This window comes from Scyliorhinus canicula, chromosome 23 (assembly GCF_902713615.1).
Source record: "Scyliorhinus canicula chromosome 23, sScyCan1.1, whole genome shotgun sequence".
NCBI classification, from domain to species: Eukaryota; Metazoa; Chordata; class Chondrichthyes; order Carcharhiniformes; family Scyliorhinidae; genus Scyliorhinus; species Scyliorhinus canicula.
The window spans coordinates 6014267-6037064 of record NC_052168.1 but is presented as its reverse complement, the minus strand read 5'-3'; the positions used below and the strand labels follow the sequence as shown (position 1 = coordinate 6037064).

The following is a 22798-nucleotide window of genomic DNA, read 5'->3' as shown; positions in this document are numbered from 1 at the left end:
CCCCTCCTAACCTTTTTGGACACAAAGGGCAATTTAGCATGGACAATCAGCCTAACCTGCTCATCTTTGGATTGTGGGAGGAAACCGGAGCACCCGGAGGAAACCCACGCAGACACGGGGAGAACCTGCAGACTCCACACAGACAGTGATCCAGTCGGGAATCAAACCTGTGACCCTGGAGCTGTGAAGCCACAGTGCTAGTCACTGTGCTACCGTGCTGCCCTATATGCGCGACCGCAGTCCTACGATGACCTGGTTGGCTTTTGACTGTCCTCTGAAACGGCCCAGCGAGCTGCTGATCAAAAAACCGGCCATTAGGAATAGCCTTGCCCGCATCTTGAGAATTAGAGATTTTTTTTTAAGTGGCATGTTGGCGATGTCGTTTTGAGGAATGGAATATTTCGCACATCCTTCGGTCAGTCAAAGTGAAACGAGCTGTTTGTTGCTTCTGGCAACAACCTGCAGTTGAAAGCTTCTCTCAATGTCAATCCTTTTCCCCCTTCCCGCCTCCCCGCCCCAAAAGATTCCTTTCCTGTCTCGTTCTCCTAAAGAGAGAGTTCTGAGAGAGCTGTTAGCCCGCTAATAACTTTCTCCAAAGTGGCGCACATCCCACCAGACTATTTGACCGTCGCAGCTAAGCCCAGTCCTCTCCTCAACCTGACGCCTGCACCCAGGCAGGGTGACTGGACGACACGCGGCAGCAAGGGGCCTGGCTGAATTTCTCTTTCCTCCTCTGCAGCACTGAGGCCACTCGCCCCCCCAGCCTGTCCTTACTTCAACCTGGCCTGTTTCTGAGTTGTGCAAATTCTACATAAAACGTTTCTTTCACCTTTCTTAAGGGGAGGGCAGGCTTTTGTCGGCCCTGAGCCCAAACACATGGGAGCTAGATAGCCAGAAAGATGCTTGATAATATATTACGGATTAAATTGCAAAATCATTTTGAGAGGTATGTTGCCCCTGTGCTCCATTCGTGATAAGACTCTCCTATGGAGTATCTTTGCAACGATTGATGGAAAATGTCTGTGTTGCAGCTAAACGTCTTGAGTCAGCCATTTCCATCATCTTAGAAAAGGCAAATTATTCTGGAGGCTGGAAATCAGAAATAAAGACAGCGGATCAGGCAGGTTCTTCGGGAATCTGCCTGAATTGTTGTATTTCCATCACCGTTCCTGCCCTGTCGCTGTCAAAATCCTGGAATTCCATCCCTAACAGCACCGTGGGTGTATCTACACCACGGGGCATGCAGCGGTTGACAAAGGCAGCTCCTGCCACCTACACAAGGGTATTTAGGGATGGGCAATCAATGCTGGTCTAGCCAGTGACATTTGCATCCTATGAACATTTTTTTTAAATGAAAGTTGACGTTCTGGTTCTTTATTGTCTTCTCCTTTTTGATTTTTTTTTCCAGATATAAATGAGTTGAATTTACCTAAAACCTGTGAGATAGTTTTCCCAGACCCTGATGACCTCCTCAACTTCAAACTTATCATCTGTCCAGATGAAGTAAGTGATGAATGGCTGTTTATTATCAGCCTGATTAAAAGTGTTTTGTCAGGATGCGAGTTCTGCATGTCTACACTCGAATGTATTTAATACCCTGTCAATTTTTAAAACCCTTCACCACTGTTGGAAGCCAAGGTTCCCGGTTCTCGAGCTCGAGGGGGTCAATCTCAATAGTCTCTTTCACAGTGGAATCCTCTGTCACAACCCTTCGGTGGGAGATCAGGTGAGGGAAGATCCGTGATTTGATGTATTGGTTTCCAGACCCCAGATCCTATTCCCAGCCTTCTGATGTGGGGCTGGCGAGAGTATATTCTGTGGCGTTGTAGCAAATCAATTCTGAAGGGGCCTTGGAAGGTAGATGTTGCAAGCTTGTTTAATAATAGTAATCTTTAGGGGCAGCACGGTGGCCTAGTGGTTAGCACAACCGCCTCACGGCGCTGAGGTCCCAGGTTCGATCCCGGCTCTGGGTCACTGTCCGTGTGGAGTTTGCACATTCTCCCCGTGTCTGCGTGGGTTTCGCCCCCACAACCCAAAAATGTGCAGAGTAGGTGGATTGGCCATGCTAAATTGCCCCTTAATAGAAAAAATAATTGAGTACTCTAAATTTATAAAAAAAAAATAATAGTAATCTTTATTGTTACAAGTAGGCTTACATTAACACTGCAATGAAGTTACTGTGAAAAGCCCCGAGTCGCCACACTCCGGCGCCTGTTCGGGTACACGGAGAGTGAGAATTCAGAATGCCCAATTCACCTAACAAGCACGTTTTTCGGGACTTGTGGGGGGAAACCGGAGCAGCCGGAGGAAACCCACACAGACACGGGCAGAACGTGCAGACTCCGCACAGACAGTGACCCAAGCTGGGAATCGAACCTGGGACCCTGAAGCAACAGTGCTAACCACTGTGCTACCGTTGTTTTTGCTGATTGCGGTGCCCAAAACAATGGGCGGGGGAGGGGTCTGGGGGCACAGGTTAAGGATAAGGAGCCAAAATCTCTTCAGTCAGTGGGTTGTGAATCTTTGGAATTCTTTATCCTGGAGGATTGTGGATGCTCCATCACATTTAAGGCTGGGATGTTTGTGCCTGGGGAATAATGGGATGTGGGGAAGAGGCAGGAAAGTGGAGTTGAAGCCAAGATCAGCCGTGACCGTGCAGGGTCGATAGTGACATATGGTCTACTCCTGCTCCTGTTTCTTGTGTTCAAAAAGAGACCAGCGAAGAGACAATTAGTGGGGATTTGGGGAGATGGGTCAAGGCTCCAGCTGCTCCAGTTACTGCGTGCTCCAGTTACTCCCCCTGGGAATTGTGGGCAAAGTGTAAGCTTGGGTGTGATCCCTTCCACTGTTGAATAGCCGTGGAGAATGTTTATTTGGGTGCGGCACCAGAGGAGCCCACTGCCGCCTGTCCCTGTGAGGATGGCAGGGTTGGGTAGGGTGACCATTGGTACAGACGTCAGTGAGGCAAGCTTCTGTCCACACCAGGAGGTTCACAGCCAGGCCATGGGTAGACAGCAAAGTTTCCCATAGGTTCCACATTCTTGATAATTTGTCGAGAAAAGTTCCACGTGGAATCCACCTTCCAAATTATGAACCGACGCATCTGAAACAGAAAAATGCTTCATGCAAAGAGGCACCCCCACTGAGTCACACGCCCCTGTCGACCTAATCTGCGGTAGTTGCCGAGTGCACCTGGCAGTGTATTCCGAGAACTAGCTGAGAAGCTTGTGCTGAGTGCTATTTGATATGAGTGGGATTTGTCGGGATTCTACATCTGGAGCGTGTGGGGTATTCCGAGCAGATAAAGCATTGGGAGACCGGAACGAGGGGATTGTGGGCTGAAAATTAGAATCGGCTGTCTCGGGAGTAAAATTGGGATACACATTCAAACACCGGAGGTGATAATTTTGGACTCTCTTCCACAAATTGCTGCTGGAGTCATTTATTTCAACACGGGGATTGATAGATTTTTTAAAAAATATTAAGGGATATGGGATAGAAGCGCAGATGGCTATGAAGTGAGGACACAGAACAACTTTGATCGTGCAGAAATTGTGGAGCAGACTTGTGGGACTAAATGGCTGCCTCCTGTCCCGAGTGGAATGCCATATCCTGTGGCACTGAACCACTGAGAGTCTGCGTGTTATACATCACAGGAGGGAGGGCGACTGGGCCCATTGATCTGTGCCAGTTCTCTGAACTGTCCAATTTGTACCACTTCCTCCCCCTTTCCCCGGAGCTATGCAGATTTTTAATGTATTTATCGAATTTCCTTTTGAAGGGTATCGTTAAATCTGCTTCCACCAGCCTTTCAGTCAGTTCATTCCAGGTCGCAGCAACTCGGGAGTGATTTCCTCTCTCGCCTGCACCTCGAGCCCAGGCTTTTCGGTCAATTGCTTCAAATCTGTGTCCTCTGGCACATTGGAAAAATTGAAGAATGTCTTTGGTCTGTTTGGCTTGCATCTCCTGGGAAGCTGTTTTGTTTCACTGGGATTCAGCACAATTGGAACACGTGTGAGTTGACGTGCTGCAGTAATATGAATGGGAAAAGGGTTTTGTATCTATTTTGGGTCTGATTAGATTTGGTCCATTTATCTGACACGATACTTGCCAGAATGTTTTTTTCCCCTTAAACTACAGTAGGTAAATGTTTCTTGTTTAAACCTTTTGTCCTTTCTGTTTTCAGGGGTTCTATAAAGGAGGGAAATTTGTGTTTAGCTTTAAGGTAAGTGGACGCTAACTGCGGATTTATGAATTAGGAGGAGGCCACTCAGCCCCTCGAGCCTGCCCCCCCCCCATTCAATAAGATCGTGGCTGCTCTGATTTTAACCTCAGCTTCACGCTCCCATCTACTCTCCGTTCATCCCCTTATCAAGAATCTATCCAGCTCTGCCTTAAAGATATTCAAAGACTCTCCTTCCACTGCCTTTTGAGGAAGAGAGTTCCAAAGACTCACGGCCCCCGGAGAGAAAGCAATTCTCCTCCTCTCTGTCCTAAATGAGTGACCTCGTATTTTTAAACTGTGACCCCCCTAGTTCTAGGTCTCGCACAGGGGGAAACATCCTCTCCGCATCCACCCTGTCAAGACCCCTCAGGATCTTAAAGGTCTTCTAAACTCCAGTAGATACACGCCCAGCCTGTCCAAACGTTCCTCGCAAAACAGCCCTCCCATTCCAGGCATTAGTCTGGTAAATATTCACTGAACTGCTTCCAAAGCAGTTGCACCCTTCCTTCAATAAGGAAACGAGTATTGTACATGGTATTCCAGATGTGGTTTCACCGAGGCCCTGTATGACTGAAGCATAACTTTGAATACTTTTGTATTCAATTTCCCTCGCAATAAACAAAAACATTTTTATCAGCTCTCCTAATTATTTCCTGCACCTCCAGACTAACCTTTTGTGATTCATGCACTGGGACGGCCAGAACCCTCTGCATCTCGGAGCTTTGCAATCTCTCACCAGTTAGATAATATGCTTCTTTTTGATTTTGCTACCAAAATGGACAATTTTACAACAATGCGAAGTGATCTCATTGAAGGGTGTAAAATTCTGAAGGGGTTTGACGGGGCGAATTCCGAGAAGGTGTTTCTGCTCGTGTGAGAGTCTCGAACTGGGGGCAGAGTTTCAAGGTAAGGGGTTGTCCGCTCAGATGAGCCATGGAGTCAGTCATATACAACACAAGGAGTCCATTCAGCCCATCGGGTCTCCGCCGGCTCTCCGTGGAGCAACCCAGTCAATCCCATTCCCCGTGAGATGAGGAGGAATTTCACCTCTTCGCTTGGAGAATCTTTGGAATTCTCTACCCCGGAGACCTGTGGACGCTGAACCGTTGAATATACTCGAGGCTCAGGTGGGCAGATTGGTGAACATTCGGAGGGGGATGGGGGGGGGGGGGGGGGGGGGGGGGGGGGGAGAATCGAGGGTTATGGGGGCCGGGCAGGAAAATAGCGTTGAGGCCAAGGTTGGGTCCGCCAACCTCAAAGGGCCGACTCCTGTTCTTGTTCTCAGGTATCTGTGTGTTTTGCAGGTTGGACAAGGGTATCCGCATGACCCTCCGAAGGTGAAATGTGAAACTATGGTGTATCACCCGAACATCGATTTAGAAGGCAATGTTTGTCTAAACATCCTCAGGTAGGCACAGAGCAGATTGGAAGACTTGCAGACAGCTTGCACATCTTCTATTGCTTCTCCAGCTTCGAGCTCTTATTGTACATTTCAATTTGTAGGTCATATGCTGTGGTCAGCTTATAGTTTGCGTGTGCTTGTATGGTGTATGTACATGGCGTGCTGCAATATGGTGCATAGATAGGTACAAGTAGATTAGGGCGGCACAGTGGTTAGCGCCGCTGCCTTAAAGTACCTGGGACCCAGTTTCGATTCTGGCCTTGGGTGACTGTGTGGAGTTTGCACGTTCTGGACTTGAGTAGAGTGCTCTTTTGGAGGGTCGGCACAGACTCGATAGGCTGAACAGCCTCCTTCTGCACTGTAGGGATTCTATGATTTCAGGCAGACCATTGTGTGGACTCAGACTGAGGAGGTGGCCGGATGTTGGACTCGTACAGTCCTTACGGTGCAGCCAGAGACCATGCGACACATCGAGTCCTTACTGGCCGTGTACCCGTGGCCCTTCAGATATATTTCCTTCCAAGTGGCCGTCTTATTTCCTTTTGAAATCATTTGTCATCCCCACTGCCTCGTTGACGGCGAGTTTCAGCTCATTATTATCTTCTGCAGGGCAATTGGCACAAAGTGATTTTTATAAGTTGAATCAGAAATGCAGCAAATTGTTAAGAATGAGAGCCACAGAATTTACAGTGCAAAGGAGGCCATTCGGCCCATCGAGTCTGCATCGGCCCATGGAAAGCTCACCCCACCCACCCTATCCCCAGTAACCCTTACTAGCCGTTTTGGACATTCAGGGGCAATGTAGCATGGCCACCTAACCTGCACATCTTTGGACTGTGGGAGGAAACCGGAGCACCCGGAGGAAACCCACGCAGACACGGGGAGAACGTGCAAACTCCACACACAGACAGTGACCCAAACCAGGAATCGAACCCGGGACCCTGGAGCTGTGAAGCAACTGTGCTAACCACTCTGCTACCATGCCGCCCTAAGGGGAAGCAATCCAAGTTCGATTACGATTCAGTTTTTTAAAATAAATTTAGAATACCCAATTCATTTTTTCCAATTAAGGGGCAATTTAGCGTGGTCAATTCACCTACCCTGCACATCTTTGGGTTGTGGGGGCGAAACCCACACAAACACGGGGAGAATGTGCAAACGCCACACAGACAGTGACCCAGAGCTGGGATTGAACCTGGGACCTCAGCGCTGTGAGGCAGCAGGGCTAACCCACTGTGCCACCGTGCTGCCCACGATTCAGTTTTAAAGGGGATGCAGGAACAGAGAATCGTGGAAATGCGTAAACGTGGACTTTTGAAGAGATTTTATAGAGGTTATTTTCCCCCTTTTATTCCTTCACGCGAGTCAGCATTTGTTGTCCACCCTTGCATTGAGTGACTTGCCAGACCATTTCAGAGCAAGCAGTTAAGGGTCGACCACTGTGGGTCTGGACTCGTGCATAGGTTAGACCAGGTAAGGACGGCAGATTTCCTTCCCTGAACCAACATTAATTTTTTAAAAAATAAATAAATTTAGAGTACCCAATTATTTTTTCCAATTAAGGGGCAATTTAGCGTGGCCAATCCGCCCACCCTGCACATCTTTGGGTTGTGGGGGTGAAACCCACGCAGACACGGGAAGAATGTGCAAACTCCATACGGACAGTAACCCAGGGCCGGGATTCGAACCCGGGTCCTCAGCGGCGTAGGCAGCAATGCTAACCACTGCGCCACCGGAACCAACATTAATGAGCCAAACCCTTGTCTTAACTACCAGTGATGGTTGTCTCAGTGTCAATCACTGACACCGGCTTTATGATTCTAGCTTTGTTAATTGCACTGTAATTCCACCAGCTGCTGTACTGGGATTCGAACCCCTGTCCCCTGAGCATTAGCCTGAGCCTCGGGACTGCTAGTCCGGTGGCATTGGCACAACACCACTGTCTCCTCAAAATCATCAATTGTTTTGGGAGAGTAAATTGGGTGAAACTGTTTCCACTGGCGGATGGGTGAGTGATCAGAGGGCGCAGATTTGAGGGAATTGGCCTAAGAACCGGGGGTGAATTATTTTGCACACCGAGTGAGTTGCTGTGAGAATGCGCTGCTTGAAAGGGCGGTGGAAGCAGATTCAATAGTGTCCAATCAGGGTACGGCCCTAGGTCCAACCATCTTTATCAGCTTCATCAATGACATCCCTTCCATCATAAGGTTAGAATTGGGGATGTTTGCGGATGACTGCACAATGTTCAGCACCATCCACGACTCCTCATAAAGAAGCTTTCCATGTCCAAATGCAGCAAGACCTGGACAATATCCAGGCTTGGGCTGACAAGTGGCAAGTTACATTCACTCCACACAAGTGCCAGGCAGTGGCCATCTACAAGAGAGGATCTAACCATCGCCCCTTGACATTCAATGGCATTACCTTCACTGAATTTCCCACAATCATCAACCTCGGGGTTACCATTGATCAGATACTGAACTGGACTGGCCACATTAATACTGTGTCTACCAGGGCAGGTCAAAGGCTAGGATTCCTACACCGAGTATCCCCCCCTCCCCCCGCCGCCGAGCCTGTCCACCATCTACAAGACACAAGTCAGGAATTTAATGGAATATTCTCCACTTGCCTGGATGTGTGCAGCTCCAACAACACTCAAGAAGCTCGACACCATTCAGGGCATTGCAGCCCCGCTTGATTGCCCCCCCCCCTTCCACAGACATTCAAACACTCCATCACTGATGGAACAGTGGCAGCCGAAGCCGTGTGTACCTTCACTGTCGCTGGATCAAAATCCTGAAACTCCCTCCCTAACAGCACAGTGGGTGTACCTACACCTCAAGAACTGCAGCGGTTCAAGATTGGATTTGTTTGTCACGTGTACAGAGGTACAGTGAAGAGTATTTTTCTGCGAGCAGCTCAACAGATCATTAAGTACATGGGAAGAAAAGAGAATAAAAGAAAATACAGAATAGGACAATACAATGTAACTACATAACACCGGCATCGGGTGAAGCATACAGGGGTGTAGTGTTAATGAAGTCAGTCCATAAGAGGGTCGTTTAGGAGTCTGGTAACAGCGGGGAAGAAGCTGTTTTTGGGTCTGTGTGTGTTCTCAGACTTCTGTATCTCCTGCCCGATGGAAGAAGTTTGAAGAGTGAGTAAACCGGGTGGGAGGGGTCTTATTCCCCAGGCAGCGGGAGATGTAGATAGAGTCAATGGATGGGAGGCAGGTTCGTGTGATGGACCGGGCTATGTTCACGGCTCTGAGGTTTCTTGCGGTCTTGGGCTAAACAGTTGCCATACCAGGCTGTGATGCAGCGAGATAGGATGCTTTCTATGGTGAATCTGTAAAAGTTGGTAAGGGTTAATGTGGACATACCGAATTCCCTTAGTTTCCTGAGGAAGTATAGGCGCCGTTGTGCTTTCTTTTTTAAATTTAAATTTAGAGTACCCAATTATTTTTTTCCAATTAAGGGGCAATTTAGCGTAGCCAATCCACCTACCCTGCACATTTTTGGGGTGTGAGGGTGAAACCCACACAAACACGGGAAGAATGTGCAAACTCCACACGGACAGTGACCCAGAGACGGGATTGAACCTGGGACCTCGGCGCCATGAGGCAGCAGAGCTAACCACTGCGCTACCGTGCTGCCCTTACTGTTGTGCTTTCTTGGTGGTAGCGTCGACGTGGGTGGGCCAGGACAGATTTTTGGAGATGTGTACCCTCTAGGAATTTGAAACTGCTAACCATCTCCACCTCGGCCCTGTTGATGCTGACGGGAGTGTGTACAGAAGGCACCTCACCACCACCTGAAGGGCAACTAGGGGTGGGCAATAATGCTGGCCTAACCAGCGACGCCCACATCCCGTAAATTAATTTTTAAAAAGTTACTTTCAAAAGGAAATCTGAGAACCGCTTGTAAGGGAAGATTACGCAGAGTTGTAGGGGAGAGGGTCAGTGGCGTGGGGTGATAGGATAGTTCCAGCAATGAGCTATCACAGGCTCAACGGACCGAATGCTGGTCTCCTGTGCTCTGACTGGCTGCGATTCTATTCATGATAACGAGGCTCCTGTTTTATAGGATGAGCTGAAGGTGACACATGTTACTCATTTGTACGATTGAAGACCTGTCTGTGTTGTGCAATATATGTACCCGAGTGATATTTCTGTTATTCCCATGGAGGTTGGTGGATTGCAGATACTGTATTAAGTTTGCTCTTACTTATTCTGTCCTCGTTTCTGACTAGACTAGGCAGCCATACTTTCATTGTTGGCCCCGAGGCTCTGAACGGCTGTCAAAAGAGCAGTAAAAACCTTGTATTTTCGACTGAACTATACCATTTCTAAAAATCCATCATCTAAGGCAGCACGGTAGCATTGTGAAAGGGCAGCACGGTAGCATTGTGAAAGGGCAGCACGGTAGCATTGTGAAAGGGCAGCACGGTAGCATTGTGAAAGGGCAGCACGGTAGCATTGTGAAAGGGCAGCACGGTAGCATTGTGAAAGGGCAGCACGGTAGCATTGTGGATAGCACAATGGCTTCACAGCTCCAGGGTCCCAGGTTCAATTCCGGCTTGGGTCACTGTCTGTGCGGAGTCTGCACATCCTCCCCGTGTGTGCGTGGGTTTCCTCCGGGTGCTCCGGTTTCCTCCCACAGTCCAAAGATATGCAGGTTAGGTGGATTGGTCATGATAAATTGCCCTTAGTGTCCAAAATTGCCCTTCATGTTGGGTGGGGTTATTGGGATAGGGTGGAGGTGTTGACCTTGGGTAGGGTGCTCTTTCCAAGAGCCGGTGCAGACTCGATGGGCCGAATGGCCCCCTTCTGTACTGTAAATTCTATGATAAAATTGTATGAAGGCGAATCCGCTGGATAATTACCTCAACCGTCTCAGTGACGGTTGTCTTCACTTTGTTTTTCTCATTTTGGCCTTCTCATGTCTGCAATCTCTGAGGATGCCAGGCTTTCACCCACTAGTGCTGCTCATCAATCAGCTTCTTTAGTGTCACTCTGCCCCAGTGACATTTGAGAGGTCACCATGCAGGAGGCAACCAGGAAGTGATGCAGTGTGTTCACACATTCAGATACTGCTCGCATCAATCAAAACAAACCGCAGACGCATGGGCACACACGCAGACAAGCACGCACACGCAGGTGTAGAGCCGCATGCACACATACATGTGCGCCTGCACACAAACTTAAACATGGATCATATCTTTTCTCCAGCTCTTTAAATCCTGAGCGACCAACCAGAGCTTAGCTTTACGGAATGCAGCCCAAGAAGCCCTTTTTGAATAAAGGCAAAATATAGTGAATCCTGAGAGCAACTCCGTGTCGTCGAGAGAAGCAAACATTGTCATTTCAGATCCAGACCCAATTAGAAGCAGTTAGTAATTTCAAAAGCTTATAAGCAAGTATGGAGGTGGGGCAAGCAAAGAGGAAGGCTCACAACAGGGCAGGAGTGATTGAGTGCTAAAAGGGATGATTGTGATTGGTCGGTTACGTGGCTTTGTGCATTGGTGCTGGTGATAGGTAAGGGTAACTCACTGAATTACTGCCATTCCATTGAAAAGTAAGGATCATGCATTGCTGTTTATTAGAGTAAGGATCACTTGGGGTATAATTGTGTGAACAACGTCTTTAATCATCCCTCTGTTTTCTTTGCACAGAGAGGACTGGAAACCTGTATTAACAATAAACTCTATAATTTATGGGCTGCAGTACCTGTTTTTGGTAAGTGGACAAACCCACGAGCTTGTTTTTAAGATTGGGGAATCTTGTTATTGTTGGGAAGCGCATTCAACCTCTCCAAAACCCCTGATCCTATGAGCATCAAGTAGACAAACCAGCAATAAGATATATAAGCGCATATAGAACAGAGTTGGTTATAGAGATTGGGTTGCTGGAGCACAGGTTCAACACCCTTAAACTGCTATTAAATCTGTGTGTGTGATCTATGCTATTAAATCTGTGTTTGATCCATCCTGTTAAATCTGTGTGTGATCAGGCAGCACGGTGCCGCAGTGGGTTAGCCCTGCTGCTTCACAGCGCCGAGGTCCCAGGTTCGATCCCAGCTCTGGGTCACTGTCCGTGTGGAGTTTGCACTTTCTCCCCGTGTTTGCGTGGGTTTTGCCCCCACAGCCCAAAGATGAGCAGGGTGGGTGGATTGGCCACGCTAAATTGCCCCTTAATTGGAAAAAAATGAATTGGGTACTCTTTAAAAAATAATAAATAAAAAAGAAAGAAGTAAACAAATTGAAAAAAAAAATCTTTCTTTAAATGTGTGTGCAAGAAAATGCTGGAAAATCTCAGCAGGTCTGGCAGCATCTGTAGGGAGAGAAAAGAACTCACGTTTAGATTCCGATGACTGTCAAAGCTCTGACAAAGCTATCCTATTAAATCTGTGTGAGAGATCTTTCCTATTAAATCTGTGTGTGTGGTCTATCCTATTAAATCTGTGTGTGTGATCTTTCCTATTAAATCTGTGTGTGTGATCAATCCTATTAAATCTGTGTGTGAGATCTTTCCTATTAAATCTGTGTGTGTGGTCTATCCTATTAAATCTGTGTGTGTGATCTTTCCTATTAAATCTGTGTGTGTGATCTATCCTATTAAATCTGTGTGTGTGGTCTATCCTATTAAATCTGTGTGTGTGGTCTATCCTATTAAATCTGTGTGTGTGGTCTATCCTATTAAATCTGTGTGTGATCAATCCTATTAAATGTGTGCGTGATCAATCCTATTAAATGTGTGCGTGATCAATCCTATAAAATGTGTGTGTGATCAATCCTATTAAATCTGTGTGTGATCTTTCCTATTAAATCTGTGTGTGTGGTCTATCCTATTAAATCTGTGTGTGATCAATCCTATTAAATGTGTGTGTGATCAATCCTATTAAATGTGTGCGTGATCAATCCTATAAAATCTGTGTGTGATCAATCCTATAAAATGTGTGTGTGATCAATCCTATTAAATGTGTGTGTGATCAATCCTATTAAATCTGTGTGTGATCTTTCCTATTAAATCTGTGTGTGTGGTCTATCCTATTAAATCTGTGTGTGATCAATCCTATTAAATGTGTGTGTGATCAATCCTATTAAATGTGTGTGTGATCAATCCTATAAAATGTGTGTGTGATCAATCCTATTAAATGTGTGTGTGATCAATCCTATTAAATGTGTGTGTGATCAATCCTATTAAATGTGTGTGTGATCAATCCTATTAAATCTGTGCGTGATCAATCCTATTAAATCTGTGTGTGATCTATCCTATTAAATCTGTGTGTGTGATCTATCCTATTAAATCTGTGTGTGTGATCTATCCTATTAAATCTTGTGTGTGTGATCTATCCTATTAAATCTGTGTTCTATCCTATTAAATCTGTGTGTGTGATCTATCCTATTAAATCTGTGTGATCTATCCTATTAAATCTGTGTGATCTATCCTATTAAATCTGTGTGTGTGATCTATCCTATTAAATCTGTGTGTGTGATCTATCCTATTAAATGTGTGAGATCTATCCTATTAAATGTGTGAGATCTATCCTAAAATATGTGTGTGGTCTATCCTATTAAATCTGTGTGTGATCTATCCTATTAAATGTGTGTGATCTATCCTATTAAATATGTGTGTGGCTATCCTATTAAATATGTGTGTGATCTATCCTATTAAATGTGTGTGATCTATCCTATTAAATCTGTGTGTGTGTGATCTATCCTATTAAATCTCTGTGTGTGTGATCTATCCTATTAAATCTGTGTGTGTGATCTATCCTATTAAATCTGTGTGATCTATCCTATTAAATCTGTGTGTGTGATCTATCCTATTAAATCTGTGTGTGTGATCTATCCTATTAAATGTGTGTGTGATCTATCCTATTAAATCTGTGTGTGTGATCTATCCTATTAAATCTGTGAGATCTATCCTAAAATCTGTGTGTGGTCTATCCTATTAAATCTGTGTGTGATCTATCCTATTAAATGTGTGATCTATCCTAAAATCTGTGTGTGGCTATCCTATTAAATGTGTGTGCTATCAATCCTATTAAATGTGTGTGTGATCAATCCTATTAAATGTGTGTGTGTGATCAATCCTATTAAATCTGTGTGTGATCAATCCTATTAAATGTGTGTGATCAATCCTATTAAATGTGTGTGTGATCTATCCTATTAAATCTGTGTGTGTGATCTATCCTATTAAATCTGTGTGTGATCTATCCTATTAAATCTGTGTGTGATCTAGCCTATTAAATATGTGTGTGTGTTCTATCCTATTAAATCTGTGATCTATCCTAAAATCTGTGTGATCTATCCTATTAAATGTGCGTGTGTGTGATCTATCCTATTAAATCTGTGTGTGACTATCCTATTAAATGTGTGATATAAATCTGTGTGATCTATCCTATTAAATCTGTGTGATCTATCCTAAAATCTGTGTGTGGTCTATCCTATTAAATGTGTGTGTGATCTATCCTATTAAATGTGTGTGTGATCTATCCTATTAAATGTGTGTGTGATCTATCCTATTAAATGTGTGTGTGGTCTATCCTATTAAATCTGTGTGTGATCTATCCTATTAAATCTGTCTGTGATCTATCCTATTAAATGTGTGTGTGTGATATACTATTAAATCTGTGTATGATCTATCCTATTAAATGTGTGTGATCTATCCTAAAATCTGTGTGGTCTATCCTATTAAATCTGTGTGTGTGTGATCTATCCTATTAAATCTGTGTGTGTGATCTATCCTATTAAATGTGTGTGATATACTATTAAATCTGTGATCTATCCTATTAAATCTGTGTGTGTGTGTGATCTATCCTATTAAATATATGTGTGATCTATCCTATTAAATCTATGTGTGATATACTATTAAATCTGTGTGTGATCTATCCTATTAAATCTGTGTGTGTAATATACTATTAAATCTGTGTGTGATCTATCCTATTAAATCTCTGTGTGTGATCTATCCTATTAAATCTGTGTGATCTATCCTATTAAACCTGTGAGATCTATCCTAAAATCTGTGTGTGGTCTATTATATTAAATGTGTGTGTGATCTATCCTATTAAATCTGCGTGTGTGATCTATCCTTTTAAATCTTATGTCCCTCAGCTCTGTTATGTGGTGATCATTAGTCTGTCATGGTCGTGCCTGCAGTTGGTTACCCCGCCACAGGCTGGAGCTAGCCATGGTCCAGGAGCCACGCAGTTTCTAAGCTGTAGAGTATAGAGCCCGCACCCCTTCAGACAGACACTGAAGAGTCAGCAAAGACGTCTCTGTGAAAGTCAGTTCCAGAGTTGCCAGTTATCGTGCAGCTCTGATTTTACACATTGCCAGCTTTTGGCTCCCAACAAATACTGTTCCGTGTCTCAGTAATTGAATGACAGCCGTGGCTCAGTTGGAAACATATTTTTCCTGGTTAGTCACAAGGTTCTGGCTCCAACCCCAGGACTCGAGTGCACAAATCCGTGCTGGAACCCGTCCAGAGGCGTACCGAGGGAGTACTGCAGTGTCGGAGGTGCCGTATTGCAGATGAGGCGTTAAACGCAGGCCTGTCTGCCTGCTCAGTTGGATGTAGAAGATCCCATGGCCAGTGTTGCGAAGAAGCGCAGGCGGATTCTCCCCGGTGCCATGGCTGATAATTATCCCTCAGTGGACATAATTAAAAACGCATCATCTGGTCATCATCACGTTGCTGTTTGCGAATCCTGTTGTGTGCAAGTTGGCTGCCTCATTTTCTCCCGTAAAACAGTGACCACGGTTCATAGAACATACAGTGCAGAAGGAGGCTATTCGGCCCATCGAGTCTGCACCGACCCACTTAAGACCTCACTTCCATCCTATCCCCGTAACCCCTCCTAACCTTTTTTGGACACTAAGGGCAATTTAGCATGGCCAATCCACCTAACCTGCACATCTTTGGACTGTGGGAGGAAAACCGGAGCACCCGGAGGAAACCCACGCAGACACGGGGAGAACGTGCAAACTCCGCACAGACAGTGACCCAGCGGGGAATCGAACCTGGGACTCTGGTGCTATGACGCCACAGTGCTATACACTTGTGCTCCCGTGCTGCTTAATTGTACTTTTAAGATGGCATGATGAAAAGAGCGATGTGAACACAAGTCTGCCTTTTCATTCGGTCGACCGGATGTTCATGTTTCTAAGCCTTTGTTTAATGACATCTCTGTGAACAGCTTGGGATGTTTGTTTCCACGTTAAACGTGCTGTATGTACAGTGTTTAGCATCCTAATCAGAAATAACTGTCAGGGGACGTATTTCCAGGGAGGGGTCGATAACCCACTGCCGTAACTCTGAAAAGACAATCGGCCGACGTGCACCTTTTCTGCCAGGCTTGGTTCCGAAAGCTGAGATGCTCCTGGCTAAGATCACCCTCTTGCTTTGCAGACAGGAGTACAGCAGCTTTTGACGCACTTTGAACCCCAGGTATTAAGGAGGTTTCGCTGGCCTTCGAGTGGAGCGGTTCGCACCTACAGTAGGTAGCGAGGACTGCCCGCAATGCACCGCCACCACACTCGAGAAGGAAACAAAAGGCTTGTATTTATGGCGCCTTTCATAACCTCAGGCTGCCTCAACGCAATTGTGAGCAAAAAGTGTTTTTGCGGTGCAGTCACTGTTGTAATGAAGGAAATGCAGAAACCAATTTGCGTACAGCAAGCCCCAGAAACAGCAATGACTGGAGAATGAATTTTGCAGATGCTGATAGAGGGATGGGTATTGGCCAGGACACAGTGGACAACCCGCCTGCTCTTTGAAATAGCCCCCATGGGATTTTCTGCTGCGTGTAGCTGAGTGGGCAGGTAGTGCCACATTTTAGCATCCCAGTTGAAAGCTGAGCCCTCTTGACGGTTCAGCGCCCCCTCGGTACTGCCCTTCAGCACCAGCTTTATGTCCTGATTTCTAGAATGAGGCCTGAACTCAGCGACGGGAGAGCTCCCCGCTGGGCCACAGCTGGCGGGAAGAATGGGTCCAGCCCTGAATTTCGGTGCGCAAAACCATGGGGATATCAATTGTGAATTAAGGCCTGTATCTTTTTTTAAAATGTTTCTTTCTTTGTCCCCCCCCCCCCCCCCCCCCCCACAACCCCACTCTCAGGAGCCGAACCCCGAGGACCCCTTGAACAAGGAAGCAGCTGAAGTTCTTCAAAACAACAGACGTCTCTTTGAACAGAACGTGCAGCGATCCATGCGAGGTGGCTACATCGGTTCCACTTACTTCGAGCGATGCCTTAAGTAGGGGCTCAGAACACACAAACTGAAGCCACACACACAGAGAGAGAGAGAAAAATCTGACATACTTAAATATATAAAACATTAAAAATACTCGCCCGAAAGCAGGAGGGCCATAGAGAGGATGAAGAGGCGACTTACACCCCTCAGCCTGTTGGCACAGGAAGGAAATCGAATTGGAATTTTAAAAATAAAAAGAGGACTGCTTGATTGTTGTAATAGCTTTAGAGCATGCTAGAAAGTTTGAAATAATTTTGGTTCTCTTCTTTGCCGCTCCCCCCCCCCCCCCCCCCCCCTTCCCCCACCCCAATTAAATTTATTGTAAGTGTTTCACTTGAGGAGTGCTGCCGTCTTTATGTTAATAAAAGTTTTTTTAAATGTCTCTGGAATATTTTTACCCCCCCCCCCCCCCCCCCCCCCCCCCCCAAAAACCTTTCCTCCCCACCCTCCCAGTCCCAGTGCCTCTGCTGCCTACCAACTCTGCTGTGGGTGGAAACCTGCAAGATGTTCCAGAGGAGGAGGAGGAAGTTACCAGTTGGATGTGGAGAGAGAGAGAGACGTTACTATCATGCTGCGTCTAATCTGTTTTGAATGTTTTGCCTGTTCATTAAGTTGTATAGATTTTTTTTTTAAATGAAAAGTTCCCTCCCATTTTGTTTCCGTAGTAGGTTATTTTTCTCGACCATGTAATGGAATGTTATCTGCGTAGTTTCCACTCCGCACATCGACTGCAGTAGGGGACCTGCTCCCTCCATTCTTCCCTCCGGATGCGGGAGTGCTGGTTGGATCATCATTGTAGCCCCTTACAGACCCGAGCTGTCGCATTCTGCCTAAGCTGCAAGTTTAAACGATCCGTTTTGCGAACTCCCCGATGAGTGAAGGAGGGGGTGCATGTTTACGCAACGTAACGGCAAAGCAGAGCGGCCTCTTCAGAAATGACTGCTTATATATATCTGCACATCCTAGCCACAGCTCGTGCTGGTCATGATCGCGCCTTGTTTTTCTTTTCATATTGCCAGGTTATTCCGATGTTGGTGTACTCGTGATTGTTTTGAAAAAAAAAAATAACTCTTGGTTCAGTTTTAATTTAAGAGATTTCACACGACCTGTGATGTTTAATTTTTACTGACCACACTTTATTTCAAAAATAATAAAAACAAACTCGGTTACATTTAACTATCCCTTAAATTGTAACCTGCTCCTGCTTTTTATTCTGCATGGTAGATAGTGTGCCCGAAATAAACACTCTTTCCCATTCCCCTCCAACCTTTGGTCTGGTGTTGTGCTATGAACAGGAAGGTCGCGCCTTTAACTCTGGTGCCTGTGCTGTCAGGGGGCACCAGCTCTGGTGGGTGGGAGTGCAGCTGAGCAACCTGGAGGTTTACTTTTGGCTGGGGGTGGGCGATGAAGCGGAAAGTAGGCTTGAGGATGGCAGCTTGGTCAAACATCCCAGTGTCCTCGCCAGAACTGCACCTAGACAGGCGGTGCCTTACATTGTTGGAGGTACAGCTCATGAGTTTCTTCAGTTTTTATCTGTTCAGGCAGAGGCTGGGGTACAGAAACTTTTTAGATATGCACAATTGCCAGTGTGCCTGGCAAGGAGCATCTTTCTAGCAACATGCGGTACCCTGGCAATTTTAAGTGCTCCACGCACCCATTGCTAACTTGCATGTGGCGGTCTTGTTCCAAATGCTTCTCCATCTTCCTGTTCCCCTACTGGGGTTTTTCCTTTAGTGTGGCAGTCACTGATTGCAACATACGGGTCTACGGGGTTTTTTTTTTTTGTTGCAGTTTTTCCTATCTTTGGCTTAGCAGTGACCCATGCAGTAATGCAACTTGGCACTAAGCTACTTTGCGCTTGTACAATTCAACCTGTCGCATGAAATGCTTCCAGTCTTCCAACTCAATAAAATAACTTAGCTGCTCGCTTTGTGAGCAGTGCATCTGAGCGGGCTGAGGACGACTTTGGTGTTTGTTGCCAGCATTGCATGTGGGTGACCCCGCCCTGTTTGCTGGTAAGGATCTAACTCTGCCGAGCAACGAGACCTCGTCGCATTTCCTGGACAGTGGACATCCCTGAATGATGTAAACACTAGTCCTGGTATTGATGGACCAGCAGCAAAGGGTCCATCCTATCGTCTGTCCACCTGGAGCAACCTGATTCTTTGGCTTAGTTCTCTGATGAATCTAATAAATTGAAGCATTTCATGATCTGATCGAGTCAACTTTCCAAATGTGTGGAAATGCATGTTTTTAAAGAGAGAGATCCGGGGTTACAAAAGTGGAATTTCTGACGCAAGGTTTCCAACCTGAGGTTTTGACTATTGTTTCTCTCTCCACAGATGCTGCCAGCCCTGCTGAGTATTTCCAGCCTTTTCTGCATTTTTTTTTAACTTAAGGCTGTTGCTTTGGCCGAGATCAGTTAACTCGGTATAGATTTGAGAGACTGCGACTGGCATTATTGAAAGGGTAAAGTCTGCCATGTCAAAGGTGTACAGTGCTGTTAAGATTTAATTCTGGTCACCCAAGCACAAAGGGAATATTTAAATTCTGGAAGTAGGGTGTTACAATGAAAGCAGAGAACTACTCAGAACCTTCAGCTTCACGGGGAGAGATTTGTGGAGCTTTGTCTAATATTGCGTGGAAAGGACAATTTGGGAACAAGCTAAAGCACAAGTATAGGACAAGGTGACATGCATAAATTGGTTAAAAGAGCTGTAGAGGCTGGGCAGTAATTACGTTCAAGGCTGAGACAGGTTTTTAATCAGTAAGGGAATTAAGAGTTATGGGGATAGGGCGGGAAAGTGGAGTTGAGGATTATCACATCCGATCAGTCAGGATCCCTTTGAATGGCAGAGCAGGCTTAATGGGCTGAATGACTCTGGATTATAAATCCCACCTCCAGACTTGATGGCCGCAGAATAATGTAACCAAACACATATATTATGTTGATTTAACAGTTTGTAAATCCTGCCAATATGCGTGATGACTGGCAGCAAGAGCAGGAAAGTTTCCTAGTCAGCCAATACTGCAGATGGCAATGGCAAGCCATTTGATTTGATTTATTATTATCACATATATTAGTATACAGTGAAAAGTATTGTTCCTTGCATGCTGTATAAACAATGCATACCGTACATAGGGAAGGAAGGAGAGACTGCAGAATATAATGTTACAGTTATAGCAAGGTGTAGAGAGAAGATCAACTTAATACGAGGTAGGTCCATTCAAAAGTCTGATGGCAGTAGGGGAGAAGCTGTTCTTGAGTCGGTTGGTACGTGACCTCAAACTTTTGTATCTTTTTCCTGACGGAAGAAGGTGGAAGAGAGTATGTCCGGGGTGCGTGGGGTCCTTAATTATCCTGGCTGCCTTTCTGAGGCAGCAGGAATTATAGATAGAATCAATGGATGGGAGGCTGGTTTGCGTGATGGACTGGGCTACATTCACGGCCTTTTGTAGTTTCCTGCGGTCTTGGGCAGAGCAGGCTCCATACCAAGCTGTAATACAACCAGAAAGAATGCTTTCAATGGTGTATTTGTAGAAGTTAGTGAGGCTCGCAGCTGACATGCCAAATTTCCTTAGTCTTCTGAGAAAATAGAGTCGTTGGTGGGCTTGCTTAACTATAATGTCGGCATGGGGGGACCAGGACAGGCTGTTGGTGATCTGAACACCTAAAAACTTGAAGCTCTCGACCCTTTCTACTTCGTTCCCATTGATGTAGACAGGGGCATGTTCTCCGCTACGCTTCCTGAAGTCGATGACAATCTCCTTCGTTTTGTTGACATTGAGGGAGAGATTATTGTCACTGCACCAGTTCATCAGATTTTCTATCTCATTCCTGTACTCTGTCTCGTCATTGCTTGAAATCAGGCCCACCACGGTGGTGTCATCAGCAAATTTGAAAATTGAGTTGGAGGGGAATTTGGCCAGTCATAGGTGTATAGTAGGGGGCTGAGGACACAACCTTGTGGAGCGCCGGTTTTGAGGATGATCGTGGAGGAGATGCTGTTGCCTGTCTTTACTGATTGTGGCCTGTGGGTTAGAAAGTTCAGGATCCAGTTGCAGAGGGAGGATGTGAGGCCAAGGCCACGGAGTTTGGAGATGGGCTTCGTAGGAATGATGGTGTTGAAGGCTGAGCTGTAGTCGATAAATAGGAGTCTGACATAGGTGTCTTTGTTATCTAGGTGTTCCTGGGTAGAGTGCAGGGCCATGGAGATGGCGTCTGCTGTGGACCTGTTGCAGTGGTAGACAAACTGTAGTGGATCAAGGCGATCCGGGAGGCTGGAGTTGATTCGTGCCATGACTAACCTTTCGAAGCGCTTCATGATGATGGCTGTCAGAGCCACTGGACGATAGTCATTAAGGCACGCTGCTTGATTCTTTTTTGGTACAGGGATGATGGTCGTCTTCTTGAAGCAGATAGGGACCTCAGATTCTTGTAAAGAGAGATTGAAGATGTCTACGAATACCTCCGCCTGACTTGAACACCTCAGACCTAGACTTCAGCAAGCAGTGGATATCCCTGTTCATCCAGGTTTCCGGTTGGGAAACACGCGGATTCGCTTCTTTGGCACACAGTCTTCTACACACTTACTAATGAAGTCAGTTACTGAAGTGGCGTACAAGTTCAGGCTGGTCGCATTGCAGTACTTTGCCAAGCACAATCCTGGACTAATCCAGTAGGAGTCCATGGTTGCCAAAGCTGACTTAGGGCAGAGTATCGGGATAAAATGGTGATAAAGAGTGGCCCATAGGCCAAGGCAGGAGGTTTGGAGCAGATTTGTGGGGAGGTAGCCATCCTGGGGGTGGCGGGGGATGTGGTGCTCACGGCCTGAAAAGATGGGCGAGGAAGAAACCCTTATTTGAAGAGCTCGGATTGGCTCAGGAATAGCTTGAACCAGCAAGTAAAGTGGGATTAGTCTGGGAGATTACTTGGACATGATGAACTGAACGGCCTCCTTCAATCGGCTGTACATTTATATGATAGATCATAGAACCCTATAGCACCGCTAGGGGTGGGGGGGGGGTTCCAGGATTTGGACCCAATGACAGTGAAGGAACGGCTAATATATTTCCAAGCCGGGATGGTGAGTGACTTGGGAGGGGAACGTTCCCAGGTTATCTGCTGCTCTTATCCTTGTAGATGGTGGGTTTGGTGGGTGCTGCCTAAGGAACCTTGCCGAGCCTCATGTAGGTGTCGCTGCCCCAGCTCATAAAGCCATTGGTCCCAAACACAAGGTCCAGTCCATATGATCTCATACAATATTCTCTGATGTGATCATTGTCCCAATGACACAATCATGTTAGGGGCTGGTTTAGCTCACCAGGCTAAATCGCTGGCTTTTAAAGCAGACCAAGGCAGGCCAGCAGCACGGTTTGATTCCCGTACCAGCCTCCCCGGACAGGCGGCGAAATGTGGCAACTAGGGGCTTTTCACAGTAACTTCATTGAAGCCTACTCGTGACAATAAGCGATTTTCATTTCATTTTTCATTTCATGTATTTTGCCACCAGCCATGTGGCAGCACAGTGGTTAGCACTGTTGCTTCACTGTGCCAGGGTCCCGGGTTCGATTCCTGGCTTGGGTCACTGTGTGTGCGGAGTCTGCACGTTCTCCCCGTGTCTGCGTGGGTTTCCTCCGGGCGCTCCGGTTTCCTCCCATAAGTCCCGAAAGACGTGCTGTTAGGTGAATTGGACATTCTGAATTCTCCCTCCGTGTACCCGAACAGGCACCGGAATGTGGCGACTAGGGGCTTTTCACAGTAACTTCATTGCAGTGTTAATGGAAGCCTACCAGTGACAATATTGATGATAATTGTTATTAGTTGCAAACACACAGCCACTGGCCAATGCTGCTGCCAGCCTTTCCCAGGCTGCCTGCGCGGGGTGGAGAGGTCACGTCGCTGACGTTGTGAC

General features: G+C 46.3%; 1 protein-coding gene across 1 annotated transcript; it reads left to right on the top strand.

The window, feature by feature from the left end:
- The first annotated feature begins 1406 nt into the window (after positions 1 to 1406).
- Positions 1407 to 17213, top strand: ube2m (ubiquitin conjugating enzyme E2 M). Its single transcript, XM_038783724.1, has 6 exons — positions 1407 to 1503; positions 1630 to 1726; positions 4187 to 4225; positions 5530 to 5633; positions 11301 to 11364; positions 16750 to 17213. The coding sequence occupies exons 1-6, from the start codon at positions 1463 to 1465 to the stop codon at positions 16888 to 16890; spliced, it is 486 nt and encodes a 161-aa protein (XP_038639652.1). The 5' UTR covers positions 1407 to 1462; the 3' UTR covers positions 16891 to 17213.
- The last annotated feature ends 5585 nt before the right edge of the window (positions 17214 to 22798 follow it).